General features: G+C 40.3%; 1 protein-coding gene across 1 annotated transcript in view; it reads right to left on the bottom strand.

Moving 5' to 3' along the window:
• TMEFF1 (transmembrane protein with EGF like and two follistatin like domains 1) overlaps positions 1–25863 on the bottom strand; it is a 122550-nt gene that overhangs the window by 40526 nt on the left and 56161 nt on the right. The window contains exons 2-3 of the mRNA XM_051610264.1: positions 9491–9600; positions 4901–5030 (exon numbers count right to left, since the gene is read on the bottom strand). Of these exons, the coding sequence (XP_051466224.1) occupies positions 4901–5030; positions 9491–9600 (240 nt within the window). The remainder of the gene's footprint in view (positions 1–4900; positions 5031–9490; positions 9601–25863) is intronic.

The following is a 25863-nucleotide window of genomic DNA, read 5'->3' as shown; positions in this document are numbered from 1 at the left end:
TGGGGAGGAATGCTGACAAGCCTAATTGCCAGCAGCTGCAAGGCCCCTGGCTGCCAGAGATAGGCTTTTAACCTCCGCCTCGCCAGGCTGTGTGTGGGGAATGTCCATTTGCTTTGACATCTTTAGGGGAAAGGCATTTGCTATCACATCATCCTGGTAGCCTTCTCCTGCTTAATTATGCTATGCAAAAAAAAAAAAAAAAAAGAAAAAAAACATACAAGGTATTAAATCCTGCCATGTGTTGATGAGATACACCTGGTTAAGCCTATTTCTTTGCTTCTAAAACAATTCCTAATGACAGAAGGATGACACTGTGCTGTCCCAAACCTTCCCCACAGCACTGCACTGAATCTGGGAGTCAGGATCTTGCTCAGCACTCAGAATGAATGTGTGTTTTATAGTACTGTTTTCAGGCTTGTTACAGCTTTCTTGCAAGAACATAAAGAGTTATTTTCACACGTTATTAATCTGGAAATGAGTGGCCTAGAATTTCTTCCTTAACTCCCTGAAAAGGATTTAACTGAGCTTATTTCTTTTTGGGACAATGTGTGCATCTAATTATGCTTCACTGTAAGCCTTCCACAAAAAAAAAAACACATTTACTGTAAAAACTTGTGCATTCAAATTCAGGGTCAGAGTGTGTTTGTTTCAGACTAAAGAGCACCAAGTTAAAGTCACTCTTCAGAGAATCATTCCTTAAATCTGAGGTATAGTGTTTGTTTCTAGTTCTGCAAATAACTTTTGTTGTTTTTGTAACTTTAGAAGCTTCAACAGAAAAAACAATGGACTGTGCATTCCAAAAATATACAGTCCACTGAGATTCTGTAAGTACAATATATCAAGTACTACATGATTGTGTGGTTACATTTTCATGTGCATATAATATAAATCTGACAGCAGTCAACATTGTAGTTCTGTGTGCTGGCTCACAGGAACCCACATTCTTTTAAATTAATCATAAAGGTATTTCTTATTTACTAAATTAATGTTATTTAACCTAATAAAAGACAAGAAATTTGCCAACAAAAGGATACAGAAGAAATTGAGAGACTCAGTGACACTCCCTCTCAAAGGTCTGAGCACCCTGACTCCCCCTCTTCCTGGTTTCTTAAATCTGTTAAACAAGCCAGCTCAGGATAACCCCTGGTTGAGGATGGCATAACATGAATTGATTTCAACGTAATGTCATCCTTTATGAACTGATCACGGTTTCAGGTCAGTAGCAAGACCACTGATACTGTGAGCTTGGCAGAAGCCCTGGTGCCCTATTGCCATCTCCCCCTGCCCTGATGATGGTCCCATCTCTGCACTGGGTTGTGGGCTGAACTGCAAACTGAGAACTGAAATGGGAGAAAAATAAAAAAAACAAAAGCTGGGACAGTGTTCTGATGTTGTTCATAACATAATCTCACAGAACATGGAGGAGAATCTGTGGAAGATGGGAATTACTACAAACAAGGACTTGTCTTTGGAGCCCTGTTTGTGTCCACCCAGTCTCAGACAAGGTGATTGCTTTGTTATGAATACAAAAAGCCAGGTTAGGTGTAGGCAAAAAAATTGTATAGAGTTGATATAGATTTGTAGATTTAACCCTTTCTCCCTCAAAGGCATATTAAGCTGTTAGGCAAAGAGAATGCTAAATTAGCATTTCACTAATTTTCTTAGTTTCTCTGTACTTTGCAGTGTGGGGCTACATGCATTGGCTGAAACCAGCACACTCTCATCACCCATAGCTTGGGCCAGGACTAATTAGGCATAGAAATATCCCTGTAAACCTAGTATTTTGATTTTTAAAAAAAGAAGTCTCCTAATTGAAAAATGGGCTTTGGTAATGTTAAGACATTTGTTAAGACAAACTCCATTTGCAATGTCAAAACTTGCATTTTGGTCATTCTTAAAGCACCTAGGATTGACTTTTTTTTACCGTTGCTTATTTTAGGATCTTGCAATTGTGACAGCACTTGGACAGAAGAAATTATGCTGTTAAATCACCCATGACTGTAAAAATTTAATCAAAATGTTACCTACCAAGAAATAGGTCTGACTAAATCACTCAATATAGTCTGTTCCAGTGCCACAGCTTCAGAAGGTATCAGTCCTTAGCAAACGGGAAGCATGTAATGCTTGTTTGAGACTAAGAAGTCTGATACACTTTTAATATTATATAGTTGTTACAACACCATGGGGGAATTTTGCCCTATTGTCTCAGATGATCCCACCAGGATGAAGACTTGCTTTGGAAAACCAAAACTCTGATAGGAAATCAGTGAATCTATACTTAGCTTCCAGTGATGTCCCAGAACAAAGCACTCTCATAGCAAATTCAGAAGCCCTTGGTTAAAAAATAATGGGGGCCTGTAAAGGATTTTTTAATTTGGGCATTTTGTTCTCAAAGTGTAACAGATCAAGAATACAAATATATTGACTTCTCAAAGACCAGGGCAACAGGCAGATTCCAGAGAATGGGTTTTATCATCCAATATTTTCATCACTGAGCAGGAGCATGTCTGACACTCAGGGTCACAGGTTCCATTCTGGTAAAGTCCCACTGAAGAGCTTTAAATTGCACCAGTGTAAAAGTAGTATGCTGCCTGAATCACATTATCAGTTTCAGAAACGTGTTTTCAGTACTTTCTGGTCAATTGTGTCTCAACACAAGTCTTGATCTGTTACACCAAGTGCTCAAACTTGTGCTGCATTTCCTGGGGTTTATGTAGGACTTAAGCAAAAAGGAGAGGGAGGTTAAAAAACCCAACAGACCAGCTGAGTAACGTGGTAATTACCTACCAGCAACCTGAGGCTGAGAAGAATCAGTTTTTCATTTGGAAATGTCTTTTTCTTGGTAGCATAGAATGCATATAAAAATAATAACTTTGTTGTTGTTGTTCTCAAAACACTACCCTACCATTTTGCTGTAGTGAGGGAAAGAAATTTTCACGCTGTGAGTCAGTTCCTTAAAATAATTTGGGCATCAAAAAAAATTTAATTTTACATCCTCAGTTCAAACCTTCGTACTTTTCACATGTCGTTACAGGAATATGAGAGTGCTCGAAAACCAAAATGCCTTGTTTTTTGTGGGTTTTTTTTTCTGATTTCTGCAGTGTCTGGAGGTAATTTAGAGGTTGGAGATTGAGAAAGAAGGTAGATTCAGGCATCTGCCTGAGGCATGCTGGAATTATGCAGCTGAGCTGGGCACAAAACACAGGTTTTCTTGAGTTCTAGGACCAACATCATGGATTGTTTCAGACCTTGGTAAACAACCCCAGATCTCAGTATAGTACTGGAATACTGTGTACAGCTTTTGAGCCCTCAGCACAGGAGAGACATGGAGCTGTTAGAGAGGGTCCAGAGAAGGGCCACAAAGATGATCCAAGGGCTGGAGCACCTCTCATGAAAACAGGCTGAGGGAGTTGGGGCTGTTCAGCCTGGAGAAGAGAAGGCTCTGGGAAGACGTTATAGTCTTCCAGTGCCTGAAGGGGCTACAGAAAAGCTGGGGAGGGGCTTTTCACCAGAGAGGGTAGTGATAGGACAAGGGGTAATGGTTTTAAACTGAAAGAAGGGGGATTTAGGTTAGATATTAGGAAGAAAATCTTCACCATGAGGGTAGTAAGGCACTGGAAGAGGTTGCCCAGGGAGGTTGTGGATGCCCCCTCCCTGGAGGTGTTCAAGGCCAGGTTGGACGAGGCTTGTGCAGCCTGGCCTAGTGTGACGTGTCCCTGCTCAGAGCAGGGAGGTTGGAACCTGATGATCTTTAAGGTCCCTTCCAATCTTAACCATTCTATGATTCTATAGTTCTGTGCTGCATTCAACAGCATTAGAGCAGCTTGTCTAAAAAACACAGCCATGCTGCATTTAAATGAGGTAGCTCTGGCGCTGGCAGGAGCACCAAGGAACAGCCTAGGTACACTGCCCAAATATTTACCCTAATTTCCAGGTAGGAGGTTGCACCTACCAGTGAGTTCCAGGCTGCTGCCTGGAATCAATTGTCATTGATAATGAGGCTGGCCAATGAAAACGTAGCCAGGAGTGTGCACCTGATCTGTAATCATGCTTTGGCTGCCATACAGATGTAACCTTGCTTAGGCTAAACCCAGTAACTATTGCATATCAGAAGATGAGTGAGGTTCTACAACAAAATTTGTGTGTGTGTTGTTTGTGTATCAAAGAATGCAGTTGTTGGTGCTACTGAGTCATTTAATTTAATTCTGAGAAAGCCAGCCATGCATTTGGTCTGTCCAGAGGTTCAGAAGACCTCTGGTGGCTAAAGTTGCTGTGTCCAAGAGCAGGTTACAATATTCAAGACAGTAAAAACCTGCCCTATGTATTTTAAGTATGTGGGAAAATTCGTGTTTTAAGTGTGTGGAAAAGGGCAGAAAAGACCAGTCCATTAGAAATGCGAGGCACAATGCTTTTACAAGAGTTGTGCATGCCTTCAATGTAATGACCCCAGGTGAAACTAGTCAAAGATGATGCCTTGGATACAGGCAGAGTGACAGTCAGGATGATCAGTGTCACTTGCTGTATGTTACAGTAAGTCAGTACATCTAAAAGATGAGTCCTAAAAAAAGTGACTAATTTGGAGTCTGCTCCAAATTGATTGTGAGCCTTTTGATGAATATATCAAGGCTCCTTTACGCATACAACAGAAGCATTCACAAACAACTTTCTCAGATAAAGTACTGTTACATGTAATGTTTATTTATTTACCTGCTAGCATATCAGAATATATATCTGATTTCTTCTCTATTATAATATTCCATTGCTACAGTGGACTTGGAGTTTCAACATGATTTCATTCTATGAAATGCGTGAAAATTACAATATCTGGAATTCAGGGCAAAACTACAGAGCTAACTGTATAACATCATTCATTAGTGATACAAAGTGATGTTTTACATACCAGAATAGCAAGGTCCTCTTGATACCACTTTTATCTCTTTCTGATGCTTGCAAGCAGCTCTCTTGAGGAAGCATTCATTTTGGTAAGTATCTCCATTTGATCCACAAACAGGAATATAGTTTGTGTGACACTGATAAAAAAAGTATAAAGTGAGTCATACAAAATCATGTAATTGATCGTAACTGCATATTAATACACAGGAAGAGAGTTGTGTAAATATTAATTACTAGCAGTAACTTATAACCCTGTTCACTAAAGGAGGATTTAAAATATATTAGTTTCTCAATATCACTGTATGTATTCCCTTCAGATCACTGAAATAATAGTTCAACTCCGAATGGGCTGAACATAAGAATTAAGTAAAAAAGATTCAAAGAACAAAATTACTCAGTAACGGCTACAGGGAATATGAAAAGCATCTAGAAGTATTTGAAGGATAAACACGCTGAGGAAGGAGAAAACTTCTTCAAGATAATACAAGAATGCATGACTGGGCATAGTGGGATGAAACTAAGCAAAGGAAAGTTTAAGGTGAACAGTCCTTAAGAAGATCTTTCAGAGGAGGTGAAAAACAATCACCACCTCCATTAAATTCATAAGCATCATGAGTGTGTTTTACTTGATCAACAACTATAATAATGCTTTTGTATTACTCTACTGAAAACATCTGAGTTTCAAGTCAGTAGCATCGGTACCTTTACTAAAAAGAAAGGAAGAAAGGAAAATTTATCATTGGGAATGGCTTTGGCAGGAGCAGCCTGCATTTTGCTATTTTCTTACATTGTATGCAAGATGGATTATATACCCTTTGTATGTATAACATGTATTATAGTGCTGGGAAACACACTGAGCCAGCCCATCCACCTAACACCTGCACAGCTCCCTGCTGAACTGGAGATCCAAACCCCACTTCACTGCAAGGAAAAGGAGACATTGCCCTGCTTGGGGCTGCAACACTAAGTGTAATTCCAGACACCCTTTTTCATCTTTGAAACCCTAAGGCAAAAAAAACCCCAAAAAACAACCAAACAGCAAAAAGCAATGAAGAAAGACACAGACTAGCCATCAAATTTCTCAACAATATAAAGTGCACGATATAGTTCAACCAGCGAGAGTTCAGACAGAAATAGCAGCAGTAGTTAAGCTAAACTGCCCCAAAAGGACAGGAGTTTCTTCAAATTCCAAATGACAGTCTCTGCTACAACAGTTTCTTCGTGCTTTGGCATACACAAACCTCACAATACTCAATTTTTAAAACATATTTTGAAGGGAATTATTCTTCCTCCTTTGTCATCCTGCCACAGATGAACAACTGAGAATGAACTAAGCATGCACAGAAATAAATCATGCTGCCAGCTCTGAAAATTAGTTCTAACAGTTTTGTAATACTTTCCCATAGTGAGCAGCTCTTGGACATTGAACCACAACCATCAGTCCTGTCATATCTCACACTGACTGGTCACTTTTAGGGGATAATTAAATAGGCTGGGGGGAACAATACTTTTCAACAGATAATTCTCTATTTAGTCTTAAAAGTTGCAGTGTGATGTTGCAAAGTTGCAGGTTTCTGTCCAGAGGAGGCAAAGTGATTCCTTTTTTTACAGTATGGTAAGACTTTACAGATTTGGTTCAGTGCAGCCAAAAGTTCTCATGCAAATATCCTTCAGGAGTAGAGTTGTTTTCTTATGAGGAAATCCTGTAATAGCTCAAATGACCGAAAGGGTGAGCATCTCTCCAAGGACGGGATGTGCTCTGCACATCATCCCATGGGAAAATCCACCCAAGCTCCATCTGTTGCTGTGTGATTGTGGATTGCCCAGCATCTGAAGGGATGTAAGGTTTACTCACCATCTATATTGCTTTTCCTATTCTGTCTTATTAAAGCAGTTATCTTATTAAACCATTTGTTGTCAAGCCTTTTTTAATGAGATTGAAAAAGAGCATTCAGCTGGCTCTCTCACACCTTCCCCCACTGATCCACAGTCACTAGGTGTTGATCAGTTTTTAATCTAGGTTCTGCAAAACGTCATCCAAATTACAGCAAAATGTCTTTTCAAAAGTTTGGTGAATATGTGTTATCCCCCACTTCTGCTATGGTGAAAAGAGAGCTATCCTTTTTCCTGACTAGGCCTGCAGAAAGTCAGGGTGTCATAGAGGTCGCTGCAAGCAGAGCCCAGCGGAATCTTTCAGCACCTCTCCTACTGTATGATCTGTAGAATTGATTCTAGGGAATCAAACTTCTGCACCTCATTTTATGTTAGGTGACTTGGCAAGACAAAGCCCTACAAGGTATTCAGAGAGGTCGTGGCCTGCAGAGCTCTTGCTGCCATGACATTAGAGCCATTTCAGTGACAATGCTGAAATTTGGCAGCTAATCTTCTCCAAAGGGGATCCTAGGAGGAAAAACTACAACTTGTTAATCTTTAAAGACGACCAAACAGTTAAGAAATGCTGCCAGGCTGGGCAGATGAGGAGGAGGAGTGGCGATGGCAGGAAGGGAACAGAAACCGCTATGCATTTTCCCAAATTTGAGGGATGGTTTGTGCAAGCCTTTCCCTCAGATCAGAGATGGCAGCAAACAGTTGTGACCCTCTGTTCCCCAAAACTCCTCCCTGTCTAGCAGCCTCACACCTGGTGGCAGTCCCCTGCCAGCAGGAAAACCTTCACCTGATCAGCACCTTGACCCCAGACCATTTTAATCCAGCAACTCACTCACTAGAGTGCATGTTTCTAAAAACTGCAGTTTAAAAGTGTAAGAAATGCCTTGCTGGATTGGACCAGGGATCCTTTTCTCCATGTGCTCTTTCCCAGCTGCGAGGAACAGGAAACATACTTCAGGAAAAACAGGCTGGTATCCCCACCTCTGCCTTTCAGTGTGTGTCAAGCTGAACCACTGCACACAGATCGGTCTAATTCCTTTTCAAAGCCTTGTGATGTCTGTAGACAAAATAACTGAACTATCAGATAGTCTTGCACATAGAAAACCCAACAGTCTGGGCTGGGTGTTTGTCACCTGGGTTATGTTGGTGGTGTTAGTTGCAGGTGAGTAACTGAGGTTGAGAATTACAGGAATAATTTGACCTCCTATGTATGAAAAATGCAATACCTACTCCACATCCTTAGACATCTTTTCTTAAATATTTCAAGATGTACTAGTAAAGTTATAATTAGCTTAAAAATAACATTAGTTTTAAAAATGGGTTCTTCAAGAAAAAGTATCTTTTTTAGTCCTCCTGACCTCAATATTAGGAAGTCCTAAAATTTACCACCTCCAGCAAATAAATGAAATCTTTGCTTTGTCTGGGATTGAATTTCTTTTCCTTTTTAAATTTTTTAATCATTACTGTGTTTTGATCATATTATTTTTCGTAAATAAAGTTACAGACAGAGTGAAGGTAGATGAATAAACCTCTTCTCCTAAGAATTTTTGCTCCCTTTAAAAGGCAGTTGGATCCCATTGTATTTGTGGGATGTAAGCTGCAGAATGCCCTCAGCATAGGTACCCACCTGAGCAACACCACATCAAAAGCCAGCTCTGAAACACTGGAATCCAAAACCAGCATGAGATCACATACCCACTGTTGCTATTCTAGTTCTCCTTGATTTATTATTTATAATAAATCGCTCAATTATTTTTAAAACACCAAAAGCCCAACCCCAAGCAGGGTTGGTTGATAACACTGCCACCTCCTCCAGTTTTACCAGGAGTCTCATAACATTTGATATATTTTTCCTGGCTATAAATTGTAAAAACAAAACCGCTCAGTCTTCTCTTTTCTTTAAAAAGTGGGGAGCAGGAGGGCAGGAAGGATTAACATGATAGTTATAAAACCTGCAAATTAAAGGCTCCAAATCAACAAAGCAAACTGAACTTCCTATTTACTTCTTTTTAGATACTATGGGAATATTTTTAAAACAAATTTCCATACTTTTTTTTTTTTCCTTAGTGGGACTAATTCACTGTTTTAATTCATAAACTTTATGATCACTGGTGATCCTGTTATTATCCGATTTTCCAAATGCCTTAAGATCTTCCAGGGTGCAATATACCACATTTGGCCACCGGCAGAGCAGGGAAGAATCCTCCAAAGACTGAGTAAGCAAATCCATAATATGTACTGCATTTAAATGCTAAAAATTCATCTGGCATGTGTGACAATGCTTGGATGCTCTGCTCCTGGTCACCTCCCCTTCCATCTCAGGTCTCAAGGCAGGATGAGGCAAGGTGGGAGGCAGAGAGTGGGTGGCACCCGGCGCTCCCCACCTCTGATTGTGCTGGTTGTGGGGGCTGTAGGTGGCTGGGACCTAGTGGCCCCCTGTTCTTCCCCATGTTGGTCCATGCTGCTGCCTGACTTCCCAAAACCAGGCAAGGAGCTAATGTGATGCTACACGCTCCACTTGCTCCCTGAGCACACCCTGGTGAACTTCAGTCACATACCATTGCAATCAGTGCCATTAAAGGAGGAGCTTATGGTTAGGCTATATAAGCTTGTTGATGACTGAAATTTTCAAAGCAGTGATTCAACAAATACTTCAATACACCTAAAAGATGGGTCAGAAATGGCAAATGAAAAGGTGAGCAGCCCTTACCTGGAACTGACATGCACATTTCAAGCCGTCACCCTCATCCTTGCACACTCCTCCATGTTTACATGAAGATTCATCACACACTTTTACGTCAGATTCCCTTACATTTAACTCTGTGAGAAAAAAAATATGAAAAGGAGACAGAAAAGTAAATGTAAGATTAGTAATTCTGGGGACTGTGTTGTGCTCAGACCCACTGAGGGCCCCTGGTGCCTTACCCCCATACAGAAATGAAAGAAACACCAGAGCTGTCCCTGGGGTTGCCCTGTGTTGGCCCTGTCCTGCTCCCCAGAGGCAGCTTTCCCTGATCGTTACAAAGGCTGTGGCTAAACGCTGCTTCACCACGCAAAGATATGGAGCAGACACAGTTTACAGTTTACGCTGCCCCAATTATCTTCTATGTCCCCTCTGCCAGAGATGCCTCTCCCATACGAAATCTTCCTTTGCAGACATTACACCTTAGCAGAAGTCAGGGCCTTCGCCATAGTGCGCCTTTCAAACCCGCTCCCTCTTTTTGCCTTATTCGCTGGAATTTCTCTGCCTGGTTTCCTCGTCTCCGAGTTGCCCACACTGTTATCCTTCAGATTAAAAATAAACCATAGTGTGTTTAAGCTATTATAATTTGCTTGCACTGTAGGAGCCAGAGTGATGAACCAGAATCCTCTGTCATAGCTGCCGGATAAAAATATGGAGCACAAATGCAGCTGCTGGCTCCGTGAGCCTGCAGCAAAGGTAAAGATGGCTAGAGGGAGACCAAGGGGCTGTACACAGTAATAGCATCAGCAACAGAAAAGTTGCTTAAATGGTTTCAAGCTCTTTTGAGCATCACATCCAAGGGGAGTTTTGAAGGAGAATAAATGTATTCCTATGAAATAAGAATTTGATTTGAAGTGTACATAGAAGAGAGAGCAAAAGAAGGCATCGATGGGATAATGGGAGTGGTCAGTGTTAGCCTAAACATGACCTTACCAGGCTGCGTGGGAATGGCACTGTTACTATCAATTGAAATTAAAAGGTGAAAATAACCTCAAGGGCTCCAGAAAAAAATCTTCTGCCTCTGTTTAAGGCTGCACTGAAATCAAAGGATATGATTTAAAGCCACCTGGTCTTTGGCTCGAGTAAAAAAACTCCAGGACTCTACAGTAATATAACCTACTGAAGAGATTAATTGAGAGTGGTGTGATTTTAAATAATTGTCTGTGACTTTTAATAAGCAAGCCCAACCCAGATAACTGGCTTAAAGAAAGCACTCAATACCAGCCATTCAGGAACAGGGAAAGGTAGGTCAAAAGCAGAAGAAAATAAAGCTTGCTGCCACTTAAAAGTCATAAATAGGCAGTCACTCTCCTGCTCACAGCATTGTCAGCACTTCAGAATGCCAATGACAGACACCCTGGAAAACTTCTTTGGATTTACATAACGTTATACACCCACACACAGTTTATATAAACAAATATATAATTGTAGAATAATTTGTGTAATAAATTATGCTGTCATATACTTCTATATTTAATACAGCATAAATGCGTATTTTTTCACAGAACTAAAGTTACAGGGTTACAGCTCAGCAGAAGGTCCAGCTGTGATATGTGTATTTTGTCAAGTGTGAGAAAAAACTGGGAAATTTTTTTTTTTTTCTTTTCCCCTGTGTTCATCATTCCTGAAGGCAGAAACGAGGAGGGCAATGGGTAGTTAGGTATCCTGGTTGCCATCACAACCCCGTGCACGTGTTCTCTAATGTTACTCTTAATGTCGCCATTTATCAAGCGCGACTGCTGCATTGTCGGGACTGAGTTAATGTGACAGAACATCACAGCTCTTCAATTTAGTGTGTTCATAATGTGCTGCTGAAGGAAATGCGCCTTTCTTTCTCCTCGTGAAGATCTGTTCCACAAAGATGCACAAACTATCAAGATTAATTAAGGGTAAATGATTGTCATACCTGACAGGAGGATCCAGCGTTAGGTGATATCACATATCAGAAAATGCAGTTTATAAAAGGGAGTAACCAGATGGACAAATTACAGTGTGAGCAGCTTTCAAAATCCAGTTTTCATCTGCTCAGGAAACTAAAGAGATGTGGGTCCTCCTCAACCCTCAACTGAGCTCACTGGACTTGGGCCTTTGCAGCATCCCACCCCACACCCCTGCTCAGCAGAAGCAGCCCCTTGGCAGTCACAGCTTGTGCTTGAAATCCTGAGGGACTACACCATGTTCAATTGCCCAAGTGCAGACTTGTCCCCAATTTCTCTGTCCCCCAGTGTGAGAAGGGAACACAACCATCCAGGAGGGAGTCTCTTCACCAGGGTGGGAGAGAGGGGCGGGTCTAGGGACATTCAGTTTTCATTTTTCTGCATGGGAGGGAAGGGACCCCACGGGAGTGCCCAGCCAGCAGTGCAGCATCAAGGCTGAACCAGAGATGTACTTCTTCCTAACTTCCAGAGCTATTGCTCTGGCTGTGAAAGCCAGTGAGAAAGGGAAACAGGGAAAGATTTCAGAACAAAACTGTAACAGGACACATGAAAATGGGGGGGTGGGGAATCAGCCCTTGTGAGCCCCCCTCACCCCCCAAACCAAGACTTCTTTTTTCTTTAACGATCCACATGAGGAATTAAGACAATAGAAAGCACATCATTTTTTTGCATGAGATTAACACTGAGCAGGGAAGGTCAGTCAGAGACTGGAAGCCAATGTGATTTTCCAAAACCATACAAAAGATAAGATGCCCTGGTGACTGGCACTTGAATGTGACAGATGAACTTTATTCTATGACAGGATGTCACCCAATGCTCACATCCATTCAGTGCCAAATTCCAGCAGCCATGAAATCAAGCCTCCAACAAGAGCACAATTGCATCTGATGGACTCTAAAGGATGGAGGAGTGTGGGGGACAATATGACTCCTGCATCTACAGGGTTCTGTTCAAAAACTAGCAGATGAGAATGGCTGTTAATAGAGCAATGTGACAAGGAACAGTGGATGTCTCCCATGTCTGAAATATGCCTCTCTCTTCAGTAGATTCCTCACAGAGAGAGAATGAAAATGGAGTTCCTGAAATTATTTCCAGAAGAACAGAATCTTCATCATCATATGTGAGAACAGACCTGTGAAAGGAGTAAGAACATGTAGCAAATGGTTTAGGGTAATTTGCTACATGTTTTTTTAATGCCTATCGCAACTCATTTCCCAGACTTTTAGCAGGTATAAATAAGAGAAAGCCTCAGTGTGATTCATTACATACAGCAAGAAGATGGTAAGTAGTAATTCATCAACTCCCAGGAGAAAATATAATTAGCGCAATTAAATCAGGCTTCCAAATTTATGATAAAATTAATCTCTGAAGACTTGAAATGAGGTATTAAAAATTATCTGCTGGTATCTGTTCAACCAATACGCTTCCTGGTGGTGTGAAGGCTAACCAGCACAAGAGCAGCTTGCAGGAATTTGGCTGCAAAGACCCTCATCAAGGACTTTTTTTTTTTTTTCCCCCTCTTTTTAAATGAATTCAACTTGTGATAATTTGATCTATCAATAAAAATGAGGAAAGCCTTCTCCATTTAGAGAGAATTTGAAGCACAGCTCAATACAAGGAGCTGGAGATTGGCTTTTTGCCTGTGACCTCAAAATGCATTGCTTTGAGGTGTGAACCTCTTGTTATAAACTAAATTACATGTGTCAAAGTGCTGAACCTGAAGATGAAATCAAATCTGTAGGTTTCGGTACATCAAACATGTTGCTTCCATCTGGGTATCTCAAGAATAAAACAAAATCTAAGATAGGCAAGTCTAGTAACTTTGTAAGCAATTTGGTTTTTCAAAACTCATGTTTATCCTGGGGTAAGCAATCATCCATAGTAATGATGAATGGATATAAGGAAGCAAAAAAGTACCTTTCCTACATGGAAGTGAGGGGGAGGATTTAGTAGCAGTGCTGCCAGCTTTGGCCCTCTTGAATATTTCAGCTGTGCCTGGAAAAAACACTCTCTGTCCACCTTCCTGCCTGTTTTCTGTTTCCTATGTGAAAGACCCCAACCAGGGGAGGTACTGGGACTCCTTGACCCCTTACCCCCTCTTCCTCTTGACCCGTGGGTTTCGTACAACAGGGGGGGCAGATTGCACCATTCTCACTAGAGGGAAAAGGCAACGCAATGCAAGGCACCTCACCATCCTCCAAATAGTTTGTTAAGGCAAGGGTCTGCTACTCTACACATTAAAAGAAACCTCAAAATTGTAACAACAGCTGACTTGGGTCAACACTGGCTTGGGAAAGGGTTCAGAGGAGAAAGTATGTTGTGTGAGGGTGTGTTAGAGACTGCAAATATACTGGAGAGAATGGCATTATGACTGGATGAGCTCTCAGGACCACAGAAAAGAGTAAAAATCCCATGAATAGAAAATCTATAACCTACTTGATTCTGGGAACCAGCCTCATGACTCTGGACTGGCTTTGGCAAATTATTGGCTTTTTTTGGTTCTGGCAAATCATTCTGATTTTAGCAATTATTTAAGAATTATTTGAGAATTTCATGCAGAAACTTAATCCAGAACTTAACCCAGCAAGTCAACAGGATGCTGTTCTGCATCAACAAGGGCATCACCAACAAAGATAAAGAAGTCACCATTCCAATCCACTCAGTGCTTGTCAGGCCACATCTGGAATACGGTGTCCAGCTCTGGTCCCAGCTACACAAAAAGGATGTGGACAGGCTGGAGAGGGTTCAAAGAACAGTCACAGTGATCAAAGGACTGGGAAACCTGCTGTACAAGGAAAGGCTGAGAGAACTGGGTTTGTTCAGCCTGGAGAAAAGAAGGCTTAAGGGAGACCTTATTGCCATATTCCAGTACTTAAAGGGTGGCTAGCAAGAAGATGAAGACTCCCAATTTACAAGTAGTCACATGGAAAAGGGGAGGGATAATGGGTGCAAGTTACTCCTGGAAAGATCCTGATTGGACATCAGAAGAAAATTTTTTACTGTGAGAACAGTTTGATTTTGGAATCATCTTCTCAGGAAAGTGGTGGATTCCCCACCACTGCATGCTTTTAAGACTCAGCTTGACAAAGTGCTGGGCCACCACATCTAAACTGTGTTCCGACCTAGAAAGGTTGGACCAGACGATCCGTGAGGAACCTTCCAACCTGGTATTCTATGATTCTGTGATTAATGGAGAAAGAAACCAAAACAAGAAAATCTTTACCATTAGGATTATAAAGCTGAGCTGCTCATGTGACAAGTACAGTAATAACCTGTGTCTTAAAGCTAACTCTTGAATCACCTCCCAGTCCCATCCTTTGCCCCACAACAAAAACGATACATAGACGCCTGTGCCCCAATTATTCCCAAGCAAAACCTGCCCACTTGAACCACAAAGGTGAGTTTGAGTCACACCACAGTTTAAAAAAAAATTAAAATTAAAAAAATTTGATACACCTGGGACAGTTCTGCTCGCCTCCTGCTGCTGGCTCAAGACAAACCAGCACAGCTCTCCTGTAGGTCCTACCAGTTCCTTGCAGATGTACAAGCAACCCAGCTGGTACTAGTTTAAGCCAGTATAGATTTCCATCACCTACAGTGACTTTGACATTGGCTCACACTCAGCTCACATGTACACATCTACACATGAACATTTAGATGTCTTCATCTACAACCCCATCCCATTGCTCTTTCAGTGTGCACCCAACACAGTCATTCCTGTGGTAATCATGCAGATGCTTACAGATTGTGGACAGGAGGCATAATCTCGGGAGTCCCCGTGTGTGATCTACTTGTTCTGACACTGGCAAAGTGCTGGCACATGTGTTTGGAGTGAGGCAGCATATGTTATTCCCCATTTCAGCCACTGGGTACAAATCTCACAGATAAATGCAAGTTACAGCCATGAACAACATAACTTGTTTCTATTTATTTTATTGCAGATTTCCAGCTCCGCACTGGTTCCTACTGCTCCTACTACACCAGTCTCCATCTTCAATAAATCTTTCTTTAAAGCTCCTCCACTACAATTTCTCTGACACCTTCAAAATATCAGAGCAACATTCAAGAAATGGCCTTTTTCTGCTTTGCAAGTTGAAATAATAAGTATAAGGAGGAAAAAAAAAAACCTCTGAGTAGGAGGTCTATTTGCAGAGCCATCGAAGACGTGGTGACCAAGCACCAGCAGAGAAGGCGCATTCCCCTTATTGGCATTATGCTACCCAGACAGTGGGATGAGCTAAGGATAGTCTTTTTCTTTTTCTTTTTTTTTTTATTTTTCTTTCTTTTTTTTTCTGAAGACTTTTTGATTTATTTTAAGATACTGATGCTGGACTTCTAGTTTGCACAGTAGAAATGTGAAACAAGTAGAAAGAGGCAGACACACAGGCACATGTCTCAGTTCTTTGCAGAAGGCAATGAGCAAACCTTGTTTGACTGGTGGACAGAGAACCATACTTTTATCTCTTACCAGCTTCAGTGTGTCACATCCACCAGTGCTAACCTGACATCTCTTCCCACAACTTCCGTGCTCTGTTTCTCACATAAAGTATGCCAAATACTGAAGGTGAAGTTGTGTTCCACCTGCTTTGTGCCTGTGTAGTGAAGATGGTTTCTTTTAAAACAAGCCAAAATTTGTCCATATAAATAGTACTTGATGGTGTCAAACGGAGACAAAATGGATCATATTGACTTGTTCATAGAAAAAAGTATATTTTTCAGAAAAGAAAATAAGACTGGGAAATTATTCAGGGTTAAGGAGATGCCATTCAGACACTGCACATCCCCTTTGAAGATGGCTGTTGTCACTGATTTGAGGTGACATTTTAGCAAGAAACAACTTATAAGAATTTAAGAAGGTGGTGAGCGTGGATAATGAAAAGATAAGAATGACGAAAAGTGCCGTTTAAAAAAGCAGTCAGGGAACAAAAAGATTAAAATATGTAACACAGCACAATCTAAAACTAATGTAAGTCTTAAATAACTGAAACAGTTAACATTCATATAAATGCTGTTTTATGATACGGTCTCATTTTCTTTCACACTTGCATTAGAAGAAAACAATTCATTGCAACAGCCTAGAGGTTATATGAAGGAAAAAAAATGAAATTAAATTGTTAAAATTAATTTACCCTAAAGAACCAGACAACTGTAGTCTAATGGAATTAAGATACTCCCAGACATTTTTTTTAATTGGTCAATTAACAGATGCCTTGGGTGGCTGATGGCAAATCTGCTGTTTTCAAAATTATCTTCAGCAGTATTATAGGACTAGTAAAACCTGCTTTGTTGTGTCTTGATGCAATATTTAAGACTCAAGTGTGCAGAAAAAAAAAAAGGCAAAAAAAAAAGTGCTGTACTTTAGCTCTTGAGAATGCTGAGTGAACAAAGCTTGAAATATTTCCTCAAACTACCTTTACAAGACTGTGTTTACATTTGATTGCAGAAGTGCTGTCCAATTTGCCTAGGATGATTATACTTTTACATTTCTAGTCTCCTTTTAAAACAGAGAAAAACAGAACACATAAATGCTCCTAAAGCAATTAGTATTCTTGCACACTATAGGAAACCACGGCAAATGTTAGCAACCAGCACTCACACAACAAGGTAACAAGATTGGCTTTGAACCTCAGATTCTCCCACATTGCAATTATTCACATTACCAGTGTGCCTCAGACTAACCCTACTCGGTGTGAAAAAAGTAAGGAAAGTGTCATAGTGATGAGTGTTTGGATGACAATTCTGTCAAAATATTGGATTCAGCCCATGGTGTATTTCTTTCTCCATCATGCAAAAAATAAGTATTTGTAGATAAAGTTGAGCCATTTTTTGGTAATATTAAAAGCTTAGACGATTTTTCAGAAATTATGTATAATCTGCAAGTGAATACTTTAGCAAATGGTACAAACTGACTACCTGTGCACTTGGTTGGAGACAGGGAAAGATGCAGTGAGAGAGAACATGAAATGCTTTTCTCTCTCAAAAACACTTTTTTATGGAGGTTAGGCAGTACAGCAACCTGGCCCTCAGGGGAAAGGCCTGTGTGCTCTTCTGCTAGCAGCTATCCAGGACTGTGTCCTTACAAACCAGAATCTGTTTTACTAAAAAAAAACAAAACAAACAAACAAACAAAAAACAAACAAACAAAAAAAACCAAACAAAAAAAGATGTTGTGGAGTCTGCTTCTCTGAAGACTTCCAAGACCCACCTGGGTGAGTTCCTGTGCGGCCTGCCCTATGTGATCCTTCTTTGGCAGGGGTGTTGGACTAGATGAACTGTAGAGGTCCCTTCCAGCCCATAACATTCTGTGATTTTATGATTCTATGACTTTATACAAGGCTGTCATAAAGAAGTTAGTATGTAATTGCATATTTTTACATAAAATATTGGGGGAAAAAATGCTCATGTAGCATATTTACAGCAAGATTGATTATAACATGTATTAGCAATCTTCAGTTTCTAAGGAAACCAAGGTTGTGCAAGAACAGCAAATCTTTAAATGTGATGGTTTCTTCCAATAACTTTTGCACTCACTGGCCAATTCCAGCCAAATCTGACAGTCGTAGAGGCCTGGGACAATGAGCTTCCTGCAAGCTCATGAAAAATCAGTGGCTGCTTAGAGGGGGAGTCCAACACCATGCTAACTGGAGGAACTGAGGGAACATACATCAGGACAAGGCTCATGACAAAATCACAAACACATGTAAATAAGTTGTCACTGACTGTTTTCCACTTGTGGCACTATTATGGTCCTTGGACCACGTAAACACTTCTAAACACGTGGACTTTTTAGGCTACTGGATAACTTGTGCTGCTGAATGCTAATGCCTAAACAAATGGACGCATTCTGATAGGATAATTAAAAAAAAAAAAAAAATCACACTTTTACACTTCACCAGCCCTTTTCAACTGGTGAGAATCCTATGGAATTTTGCATAAATTTTATCCTTAACACCTGACAGTTGTGCAGCACATGCAATTAGAGTCAGTGGGAAAAAGTTATTTATCCTTCTTCCCTAATGCTTACTTGCTCTTTCTCTCTGTCTGCAGAGTAGATGGTCAAATATCCAAACATTTCCAAGTGACCTGATAAGGATGTTATATCATTCCTCCTCCCTGGCCCTCAAACTGGGGAGTTTCATTTGCTTTCTAGCAAGTGAAAACCTATGTAAAAACCAAGCAGTCAAGCTTGGAAGTCATACCTTTGGCTACTGAATCTTCATCCTGAAAATAAGTCTTTCTATGCCAATTACAAACCAAGGTGAACTCCTTAGTCCTGTTCATAAAGCAAATGTGACAGTTATTTCCCCTAAGCCTGCAAAAGAATGACTGTTCAAACACTGCAAAACAACAGAGCTCTCATTTACATGCCTGAAGACCCTGAAGGCTGAAGCAAAGTAAATGGTGATGATTAAAAAAAACAACAACACCAAAGCAAGTAATTAGCTTTCATAAACATTACAAGGAATGTCTTTTTTGACCTGTAGGTGACATACCTAACTCAAGTTGACTCTAAATTGCAAGATAACGCTGGCCAAAATCTGATCCCACTCCTGGCATGGCTTTCACCCAGGGACCAGCTTGTCAGATTAAGAGCTGGAAGAGAGTCATCATACCTTGTCAAGTGCCCAGAATTACAGTGTTTATTTACAGGTGGGGGATTGATGGCTAGTGGATGTACCTTGCCATGGAGGTAAAACACCAGCTCCTGTTGTCTGCTCCTCACTTCAATGTCTTCTGCAGCAGAAGAGAACCAGACCCTGGTACAAACAGCACTTTGATGCAAATATGTACAGTTTCTAGAACTGTTTCATCCATGTCCCTTCTCCAATCATTGCCTTCAGAGCTCTGTGCTGCTGTCAGAAAAAGGAGCCTTTGCCTCTGTGAGCAATAGTAAGGGAAGCCCCTGACGATGAGTCTGCTGTTGAAAAAAGAGCTGAAGTAGGCGGAAGCAGGAGCATGTCACAGGTGTGTTCATTTACCACAAAGCCCACACATTTTCTTCACTCTCAAGGTCATGTCAACATATGCTTGACTTCAGTGCTCTGAAGTCCTAAGGTGAACAGAGACTTAGGCTCTCTACATGGATTTACAATTTCCTCTAAGAAAAGTTACTGTTTAGGGTCTTTCTGTTCAGTTTACTTTCTTTTTAAAGACATTTGGGAGAACTGGGAAATAAAAGCTAACTATAAGAGCTACCTTAACCTCACCAACCTCCCTTTTCCTTATTCTTCTTGTGGTTTCAATGTCAGAGAGATGTTTAAGGAGCAGCTGAATCTTGATCTGTTAGAACTCCTCAGGCAACTGTCTTCACAGCTGTGGAGAAGCCTCCTACGTTATCAAGTAATGCACCTGGGGATGCATTGTCCTTCTGAGAGCCATTATCTTGTGACTTATTTTGAAAGCTTTACAATAAGTTAAAAAATGATTGTTTCTTTAAATATAAAAAATACCCAAAGGGTGATGGAAAACACTATAGGAAACTGATATGTTTTCATAGATAAACCATCCCCTCTGGGGATAAACCAACAGAATACTGACATATTACACAGCACACCTCAAGTTATTACACATACTCTGCATAGTATACACATACATGCCAAACACAAGATTTTCGGTAAAAATATTTTCAGTGTTCAGTATTGGCTCTGATGTTACCCTCCATCCGTTCCATCTTCCCTTATCAAAAGATTTTTCCTTTAGACTGAAAAAGACAGAAGCAGCAGCAGCAGCAGCAGCAGCAGCAGCAGCAGCAGCAGCAGCAGCAGAGAAAGAAAGAAAGAAAGAAAGAAAGAAAGAAAGAAAGAAAGAAAGAAAGAAAGAAAGAAAGAAAGAAAGAAAGAAAGAAAGAAAGAAAGAAAGAAAGAAAGAAAGAAAGAAAGAAAGAAAGAAAGAAAGAAAGAAAGAAAGAAAGAAAGAAAGAAAGAAAGAAAGAAAGAAAGAAAGAAAGAAAGAAAGAGGAAGATGACAATGACAACAACTCTGCATGAAAAAGTAATTTCATTTCTCAGTTAAAAACAGGTGGGTTTGGGTGAATTTTCTAGAAAAATACTATTTGGTACACAATGGTTTTCGATGAGGAACAATTCTGTTTAAAATGGTGTTTTTCCATTTAGCACACACAAGCTGAAGCTCCAATCCTATAAATGCCTGGGCAGAGACTTAACCTTGAGCAACTGTGCAATCTAAATAAACTAAATTGAACTGATAACAATGTCTGTAAGTGCTTGTAAGATCAAGGACACAAGCCATTTTTAAGGACTTGTTTTTTATGCAAATAATAATTAACTTGACTAGGTCTTCTCTCTTGGAGACAAATGTGTAGAATTACAGTGTGGAGAGGTATTTTAAGACAGTGTTTATTCCTCATATTTGAAAACCTCCCTTCAAAGTGGAAGAAAACATCTGACAAAAAGTTGTCAGATAGGGTATTAATTTACTCTTAATTATTCAGTCTCTAAGGGAAAAATGCTGCTGTCTGCAAGATGACTTTATGGCAAAAATCTAAAATGTGGCCTCTAAATAGATTAATTTTTAAACAGTACTCATCACTTCAGTCACTATAATTAAAATTACACAGTGGACAGTGTGCTGCAGTGGCAAAGAAAGCCAACAGGATGCTGGGTTGTATCAACAAGGGCATCACCAGCAGAGAAAAAGAAGTCATTGTCCCGCTCTACTTGGTGCTTGTCAGACCGAGATTGGAGTACTGCGTTCAGTTCTGGTCCCCGCTCTACAGGAAGGATGCAGATAGGCTGGAGAGGGTCCAGAGAAGGGCCACAAGGATGATAAGAGGACTGGAGGACCTGCCATATGAGGAGAGGCTGAGAAAACTGGATTTGTTCAGCCTTGAGAAAAGAAGGCTTCGGGGAGACCTTATTTCCATGTTCCATATTTAACGGGTGGCTACCAAGAAGATGGAGACACATGGAAAAGACAAGAGGTAATGGGCACAAGTTGCTCCTGGGGATATTCCAATGGGACACAAGAGTTCACCATGAGGGCAGTCAAACATTGGAATAGTCCTTCAAGGGAAGAGGTAGATTCCCCCACATTGGACAGTTTTAAGTCTTAGCTTGACAGGGTGCTGAGCCATCTCCTATAAACTACAGTATTACCTAAAAAGGTTGGATCAGATGATCCTTGAGGTCCCTTCCAACCTGGCATTCTATGATTATATGATTCTAACTATGTGAAATACCATAATACCTAGAGGCTGCAGATCAGATCCCCCTTCTAAAAGACATGGATAAGAGCCAGTCCATAACTTACAGCAAAAGTAGAGAAGTCATATAAACTGTGATAAAAATATATATCATTGTGTCCATTTCATTGGATGAGGAAGAAGAGTATAGAGAGATAAAATTATTTATCCAAGGCTACAACACAAGGCTAAGGCAGGATGCCACAACAGAACTTGTCCCTGTTCAATTGTTTTGCTACAAGGTCTCATTTCCTTCCCTTTAATTGAAATACCTTCAATACCACACCTAGAAAATCATTAGGATCACCAGAAATGGAGCAGACACAAAGTCAGAAAAAAAATGAAAGCGAACTCGCTAAGGCTACTCATGCCGACTAAAGAGCTACGTGGATGTATTACTGCAGCTTGTAGGGCTTGTTTGCTGTATTCAAATAGCTGATAATCACTGCTCAGAATTCAAACCGTGCTGCTGTGGTAGAGCTTTATGCAGACAGCACCATGCAAACCTAGAAATGTGTCTCATAGCCCTTCTTGTTTATTCAGAAACACTATGTTGTATGGCGTTGGCTTGTGGGGAGACAGAGGAGCCTGAATACACTTTTGGGTTGTGTTTTGCCCTGTGGAGGGTAAGGGAGAGGGGAAAAGGAGACAAAAAGCGGAAAAAAAGAGGAGGATAAGTTGGGCTGAGATCAGGCATAGATACCATTCTTCAGAAAGGACAGTCTTTGTGAGGGTGTGAGGAAAAGGATCTCTGCTCTCCCTTTTCTCAGTGTCAAGCAACTCTTACCCATGTGGTTTCTTCTGACAGAACAGTCATCCTCCCTTTACACCCAGCACTGGTTTTCTAATGGAGAGGCCTCATCTCCCCTCTCTCTCCCTCCTTCTTTCTAGTCACCTGAGTTTTCCAGGCACTGATCCATTCCTCAGGTAAACTACAAGAAACCACTCCTGCAAGCCTCATCTATAAGTGTAGCTTAAGACTGACTGAACATGGAGACAAACCAGCTGGATCCAGAGTATCCAACTGACATTTTACAAAAGCAATAGCAAGTTCCCTGTTATCTGAAGGTGACAAGGGTAATGAGGTTTTGAAAGCCCTGCAAGATCCGGGAACTTATTTCTAACTTTAGATAAATGGAAGAGCCAGCCAAACTTACACACAAACTTCTGAAATAAAGCAAATTTCATGTATTCATAACCTCCACATGGATGCAAACATGGGAACTGCAGATCAAACTTGATGATTCAGAATACAGCCATGGGATGGGAAGATGATCATCCCAGAACTGAATTTCAAATCTAATTCAAGTTAGCGGTGCCTGACATCCTTCTTCTACCTGGAAGAGTCTGACTTGCCTTCACCAGAGAAAATCAGTAAAGAATTTCCCATGCCAAAAGCACCTGTTCAGTGCTATTCTGAAAACCATTTTGGCAGCTCTGCAGAGGTGGGCTGCCATCTCCAACTGAAGACCTAAGCAGATAGATGGGTTGAACACTTGGCAACGTATTTAACATTTCAGCCACCTGTAATTTTCAATGTTAATAGACACTGACACAGCTGAGACAATTAAAAACTTACAGGAAACAGTCTTCTTGCAATAATAATGAGTATGAATATTTTTTCATCATCTCAGTCAAGTTCTTTGTGCAAGATCTCTACTGACACCGCTGATCAACTCTTTGTACACAGGGTTACTGAAGGGTCTGTGAAAACAAATCACTGGAAACATCTTCACTGCAACTCCCTAAAGCTGTTCACAACAGTTTCATAAAAATACAACCTTACTTGTAACCAGGTGAGGGAAATCAGCGAGGCCTCATGGCCATCTCTTACACATATTCTGCTCCCAGCAGCTGTAAATTCAACACTTCGCTAGGCATTAAATTTGCTCTCAAGAAACATTTTCTAAGAGAGGTGACAGAGTTATTGCACTGTTGCAGCTGTGGAGACACATGGCACTATGCCAAAACTCCAAGAAAATTTTAAATTAGAAATCTGACCATCTGCTCTAGGTGGGGGAAAAAAAGGTTTTCATTCCCAGGCTCCTCTCTTAGTTTTGTAATTTTCCTGGTACTGAAACGCATGATGTGGCGTGCAACAGATGCCATATGCTTTCCAACTATTTCTTATTTGCAACTGATAAGCACTGCAAACTCTTGAATACAGAAGAAGATCAGGAATACAGTCTTATCTTCATTATGCTCTGCTATTACTCAGCCTATGACAAAGCTGGGTGGTACTTTGCAAAACCTTCCAGTTACTTTGGGATGTTCCCTACAATAAAATCCACTTAGGTTTACTTCCTTGTTACTTGAAACAGGCCAAGTTCAGTAAGAAGGACATAACATTTGTATCATCTTCATCCTAACTAGCTCCTCAATCAACAGTTACAGCTGGTGTATCTTTAAAGTAAACTGTTTAACAGTTTCTTTAAGATGTATGAAAAAAACCTGGAAGGACTCTCTTCAGACAGGAAATTGTATTTTTTCTGTTTAGCCCTCATTTAGGAATGTTATGAAATTCTCAATAAATACATAACTGGAACCTTTTTATTAATGTTTACATGAATATTTACTACATTGCTTTTATGTAATTCCACATCACAGAATGATAGAAAAGTATGAAAGTGGATCTGGTGTATCAAATTATACATTCATAGATGGGAAAAAACACTGTGAACTAGAACACAGATGGGTATGACAGATCCTGCCACTAAAATGTACACCCCAGTAGCTCATTTAATCAATGCAGGAGATGACTATATAAAAAAAAGGATTCTAGTTAAGTGTATATACTAGTAATGAATTCTAATTGTATATATCTTCATAATCCCCTATGCATTATTCAAACGATCGCTTTGTTTCTATTTTTGCTGTATGAAGTAAAGGGAAGAATAAAGCTTCTGAATACATTTAGAGCCATGTATTAACTCAGTAGCTACTTCAACGGTCAGTTGCACTTGTCAGTATGAATTTTATTTTTTTTTAAATAAAAGAACTTTCACAGATTCTTACAGAAGATAAAAGACCTGCAGATGGTTCCAAGACATAGGATTTCTCCAGGAAATTCACACTGCCCATGGGCCACCTCTTTTTTCCAAGTCTCTGCTTCTGCCTGTGCAATCAGCTATGAAAAATGTTTGGGGCCTCTGGGCCCATTTTAAATGCACATCTTTGAAGCCAACTGGCTCACAGGATTTCAGGAACAGGCTGAGAGAACTCCCTTCTCCAATCCCAAATGGTGCCAGAGACATTCTAAAGGCATTTAAATCCTAAGCACCAAGTCAACACCCCACCTTGGCCCCTTTTGCACAAAAAAAAAAGAAAAAAAAAGGAGTTTGCAATGTCGACTGTGTTGAGCATTTATTATTTTTTTTTCCAGAATGATCTTTGCAATCTGAAGACTTAGCTGACATACCTTCAGAATACTAAAAAAATCACAAAGCCTGTTATAAACAGACCAGACTGTTTAGGGACAGAAAAGTCACATTTCCACAGCAGTGACCTTTTAGGATTACTACAGAGAAATGCCAAGGAAACTTGGCCAATTCTTATTTTTAATACATGGCTTTTATAAACAAATCATACCTGATCTTGATGGGTAAATTATGCAGTCTTTTTATCAACTTTCTACTCCTGCTAAATTTTTGTCACCATGCACGTTTCCCACAAAAACTGATTTGGGACCAGTCTCTCGGTGATTTAGTGACTATGGATAAGCATTCTGTCTACATGAGACTGTCTGAAACACTAAGATATCAAACATTTACATCTGCTATTGTGCTACTGCAGGACTTCAAAAATACTAATATGTATTCTGTAATACCTAAGATGTCTGCAGGACTTTAAAACGGAGGAACACAAACTTCAAAAGCAAGGTAAATAGTAATTCTGTTCGATCAAAATACAAAAAAGAATAGATGATGAAGAGCAATGCAAAGAGTCAGAAAAAGAATGGCAGGCATTATCACTAAAGGAGAAGAAAAATTCTCAGGAGTTCAGTAGCTACACTTAGCTGCTCCACATAATAAGAGTTTTCAGCATTGCCTAGTGGCCATGTAATCTTTTAAAAATTGATTTCAAAACATAAATTTAACATCTTTATTTTAAATTTGGACTTCAGACTTTCAACAAAGGGCTTACAGCTGGGTGCTTTTAGAAGGTTTTGGGGAAAAGAGTAGGCTAGAAGCACTTGCTGTTCA

This window comes from Apus apus, chromosome 2 (assembly GCF_020740795.1).
Source record: "Apus apus isolate bApuApu2 chromosome 2, bApuApu2.pri.cur, whole genome shotgun sequence".
Taxonomy (NCBI): Eukaryota; Metazoa; Chordata; class Aves; order Apodiformes; family Apodidae; genus Apus; species Apus apus.
Note: the sequence above shows the minus strand (reverse complement) of the source record. Positions and strands in the feature narration are given on the sequence as shown.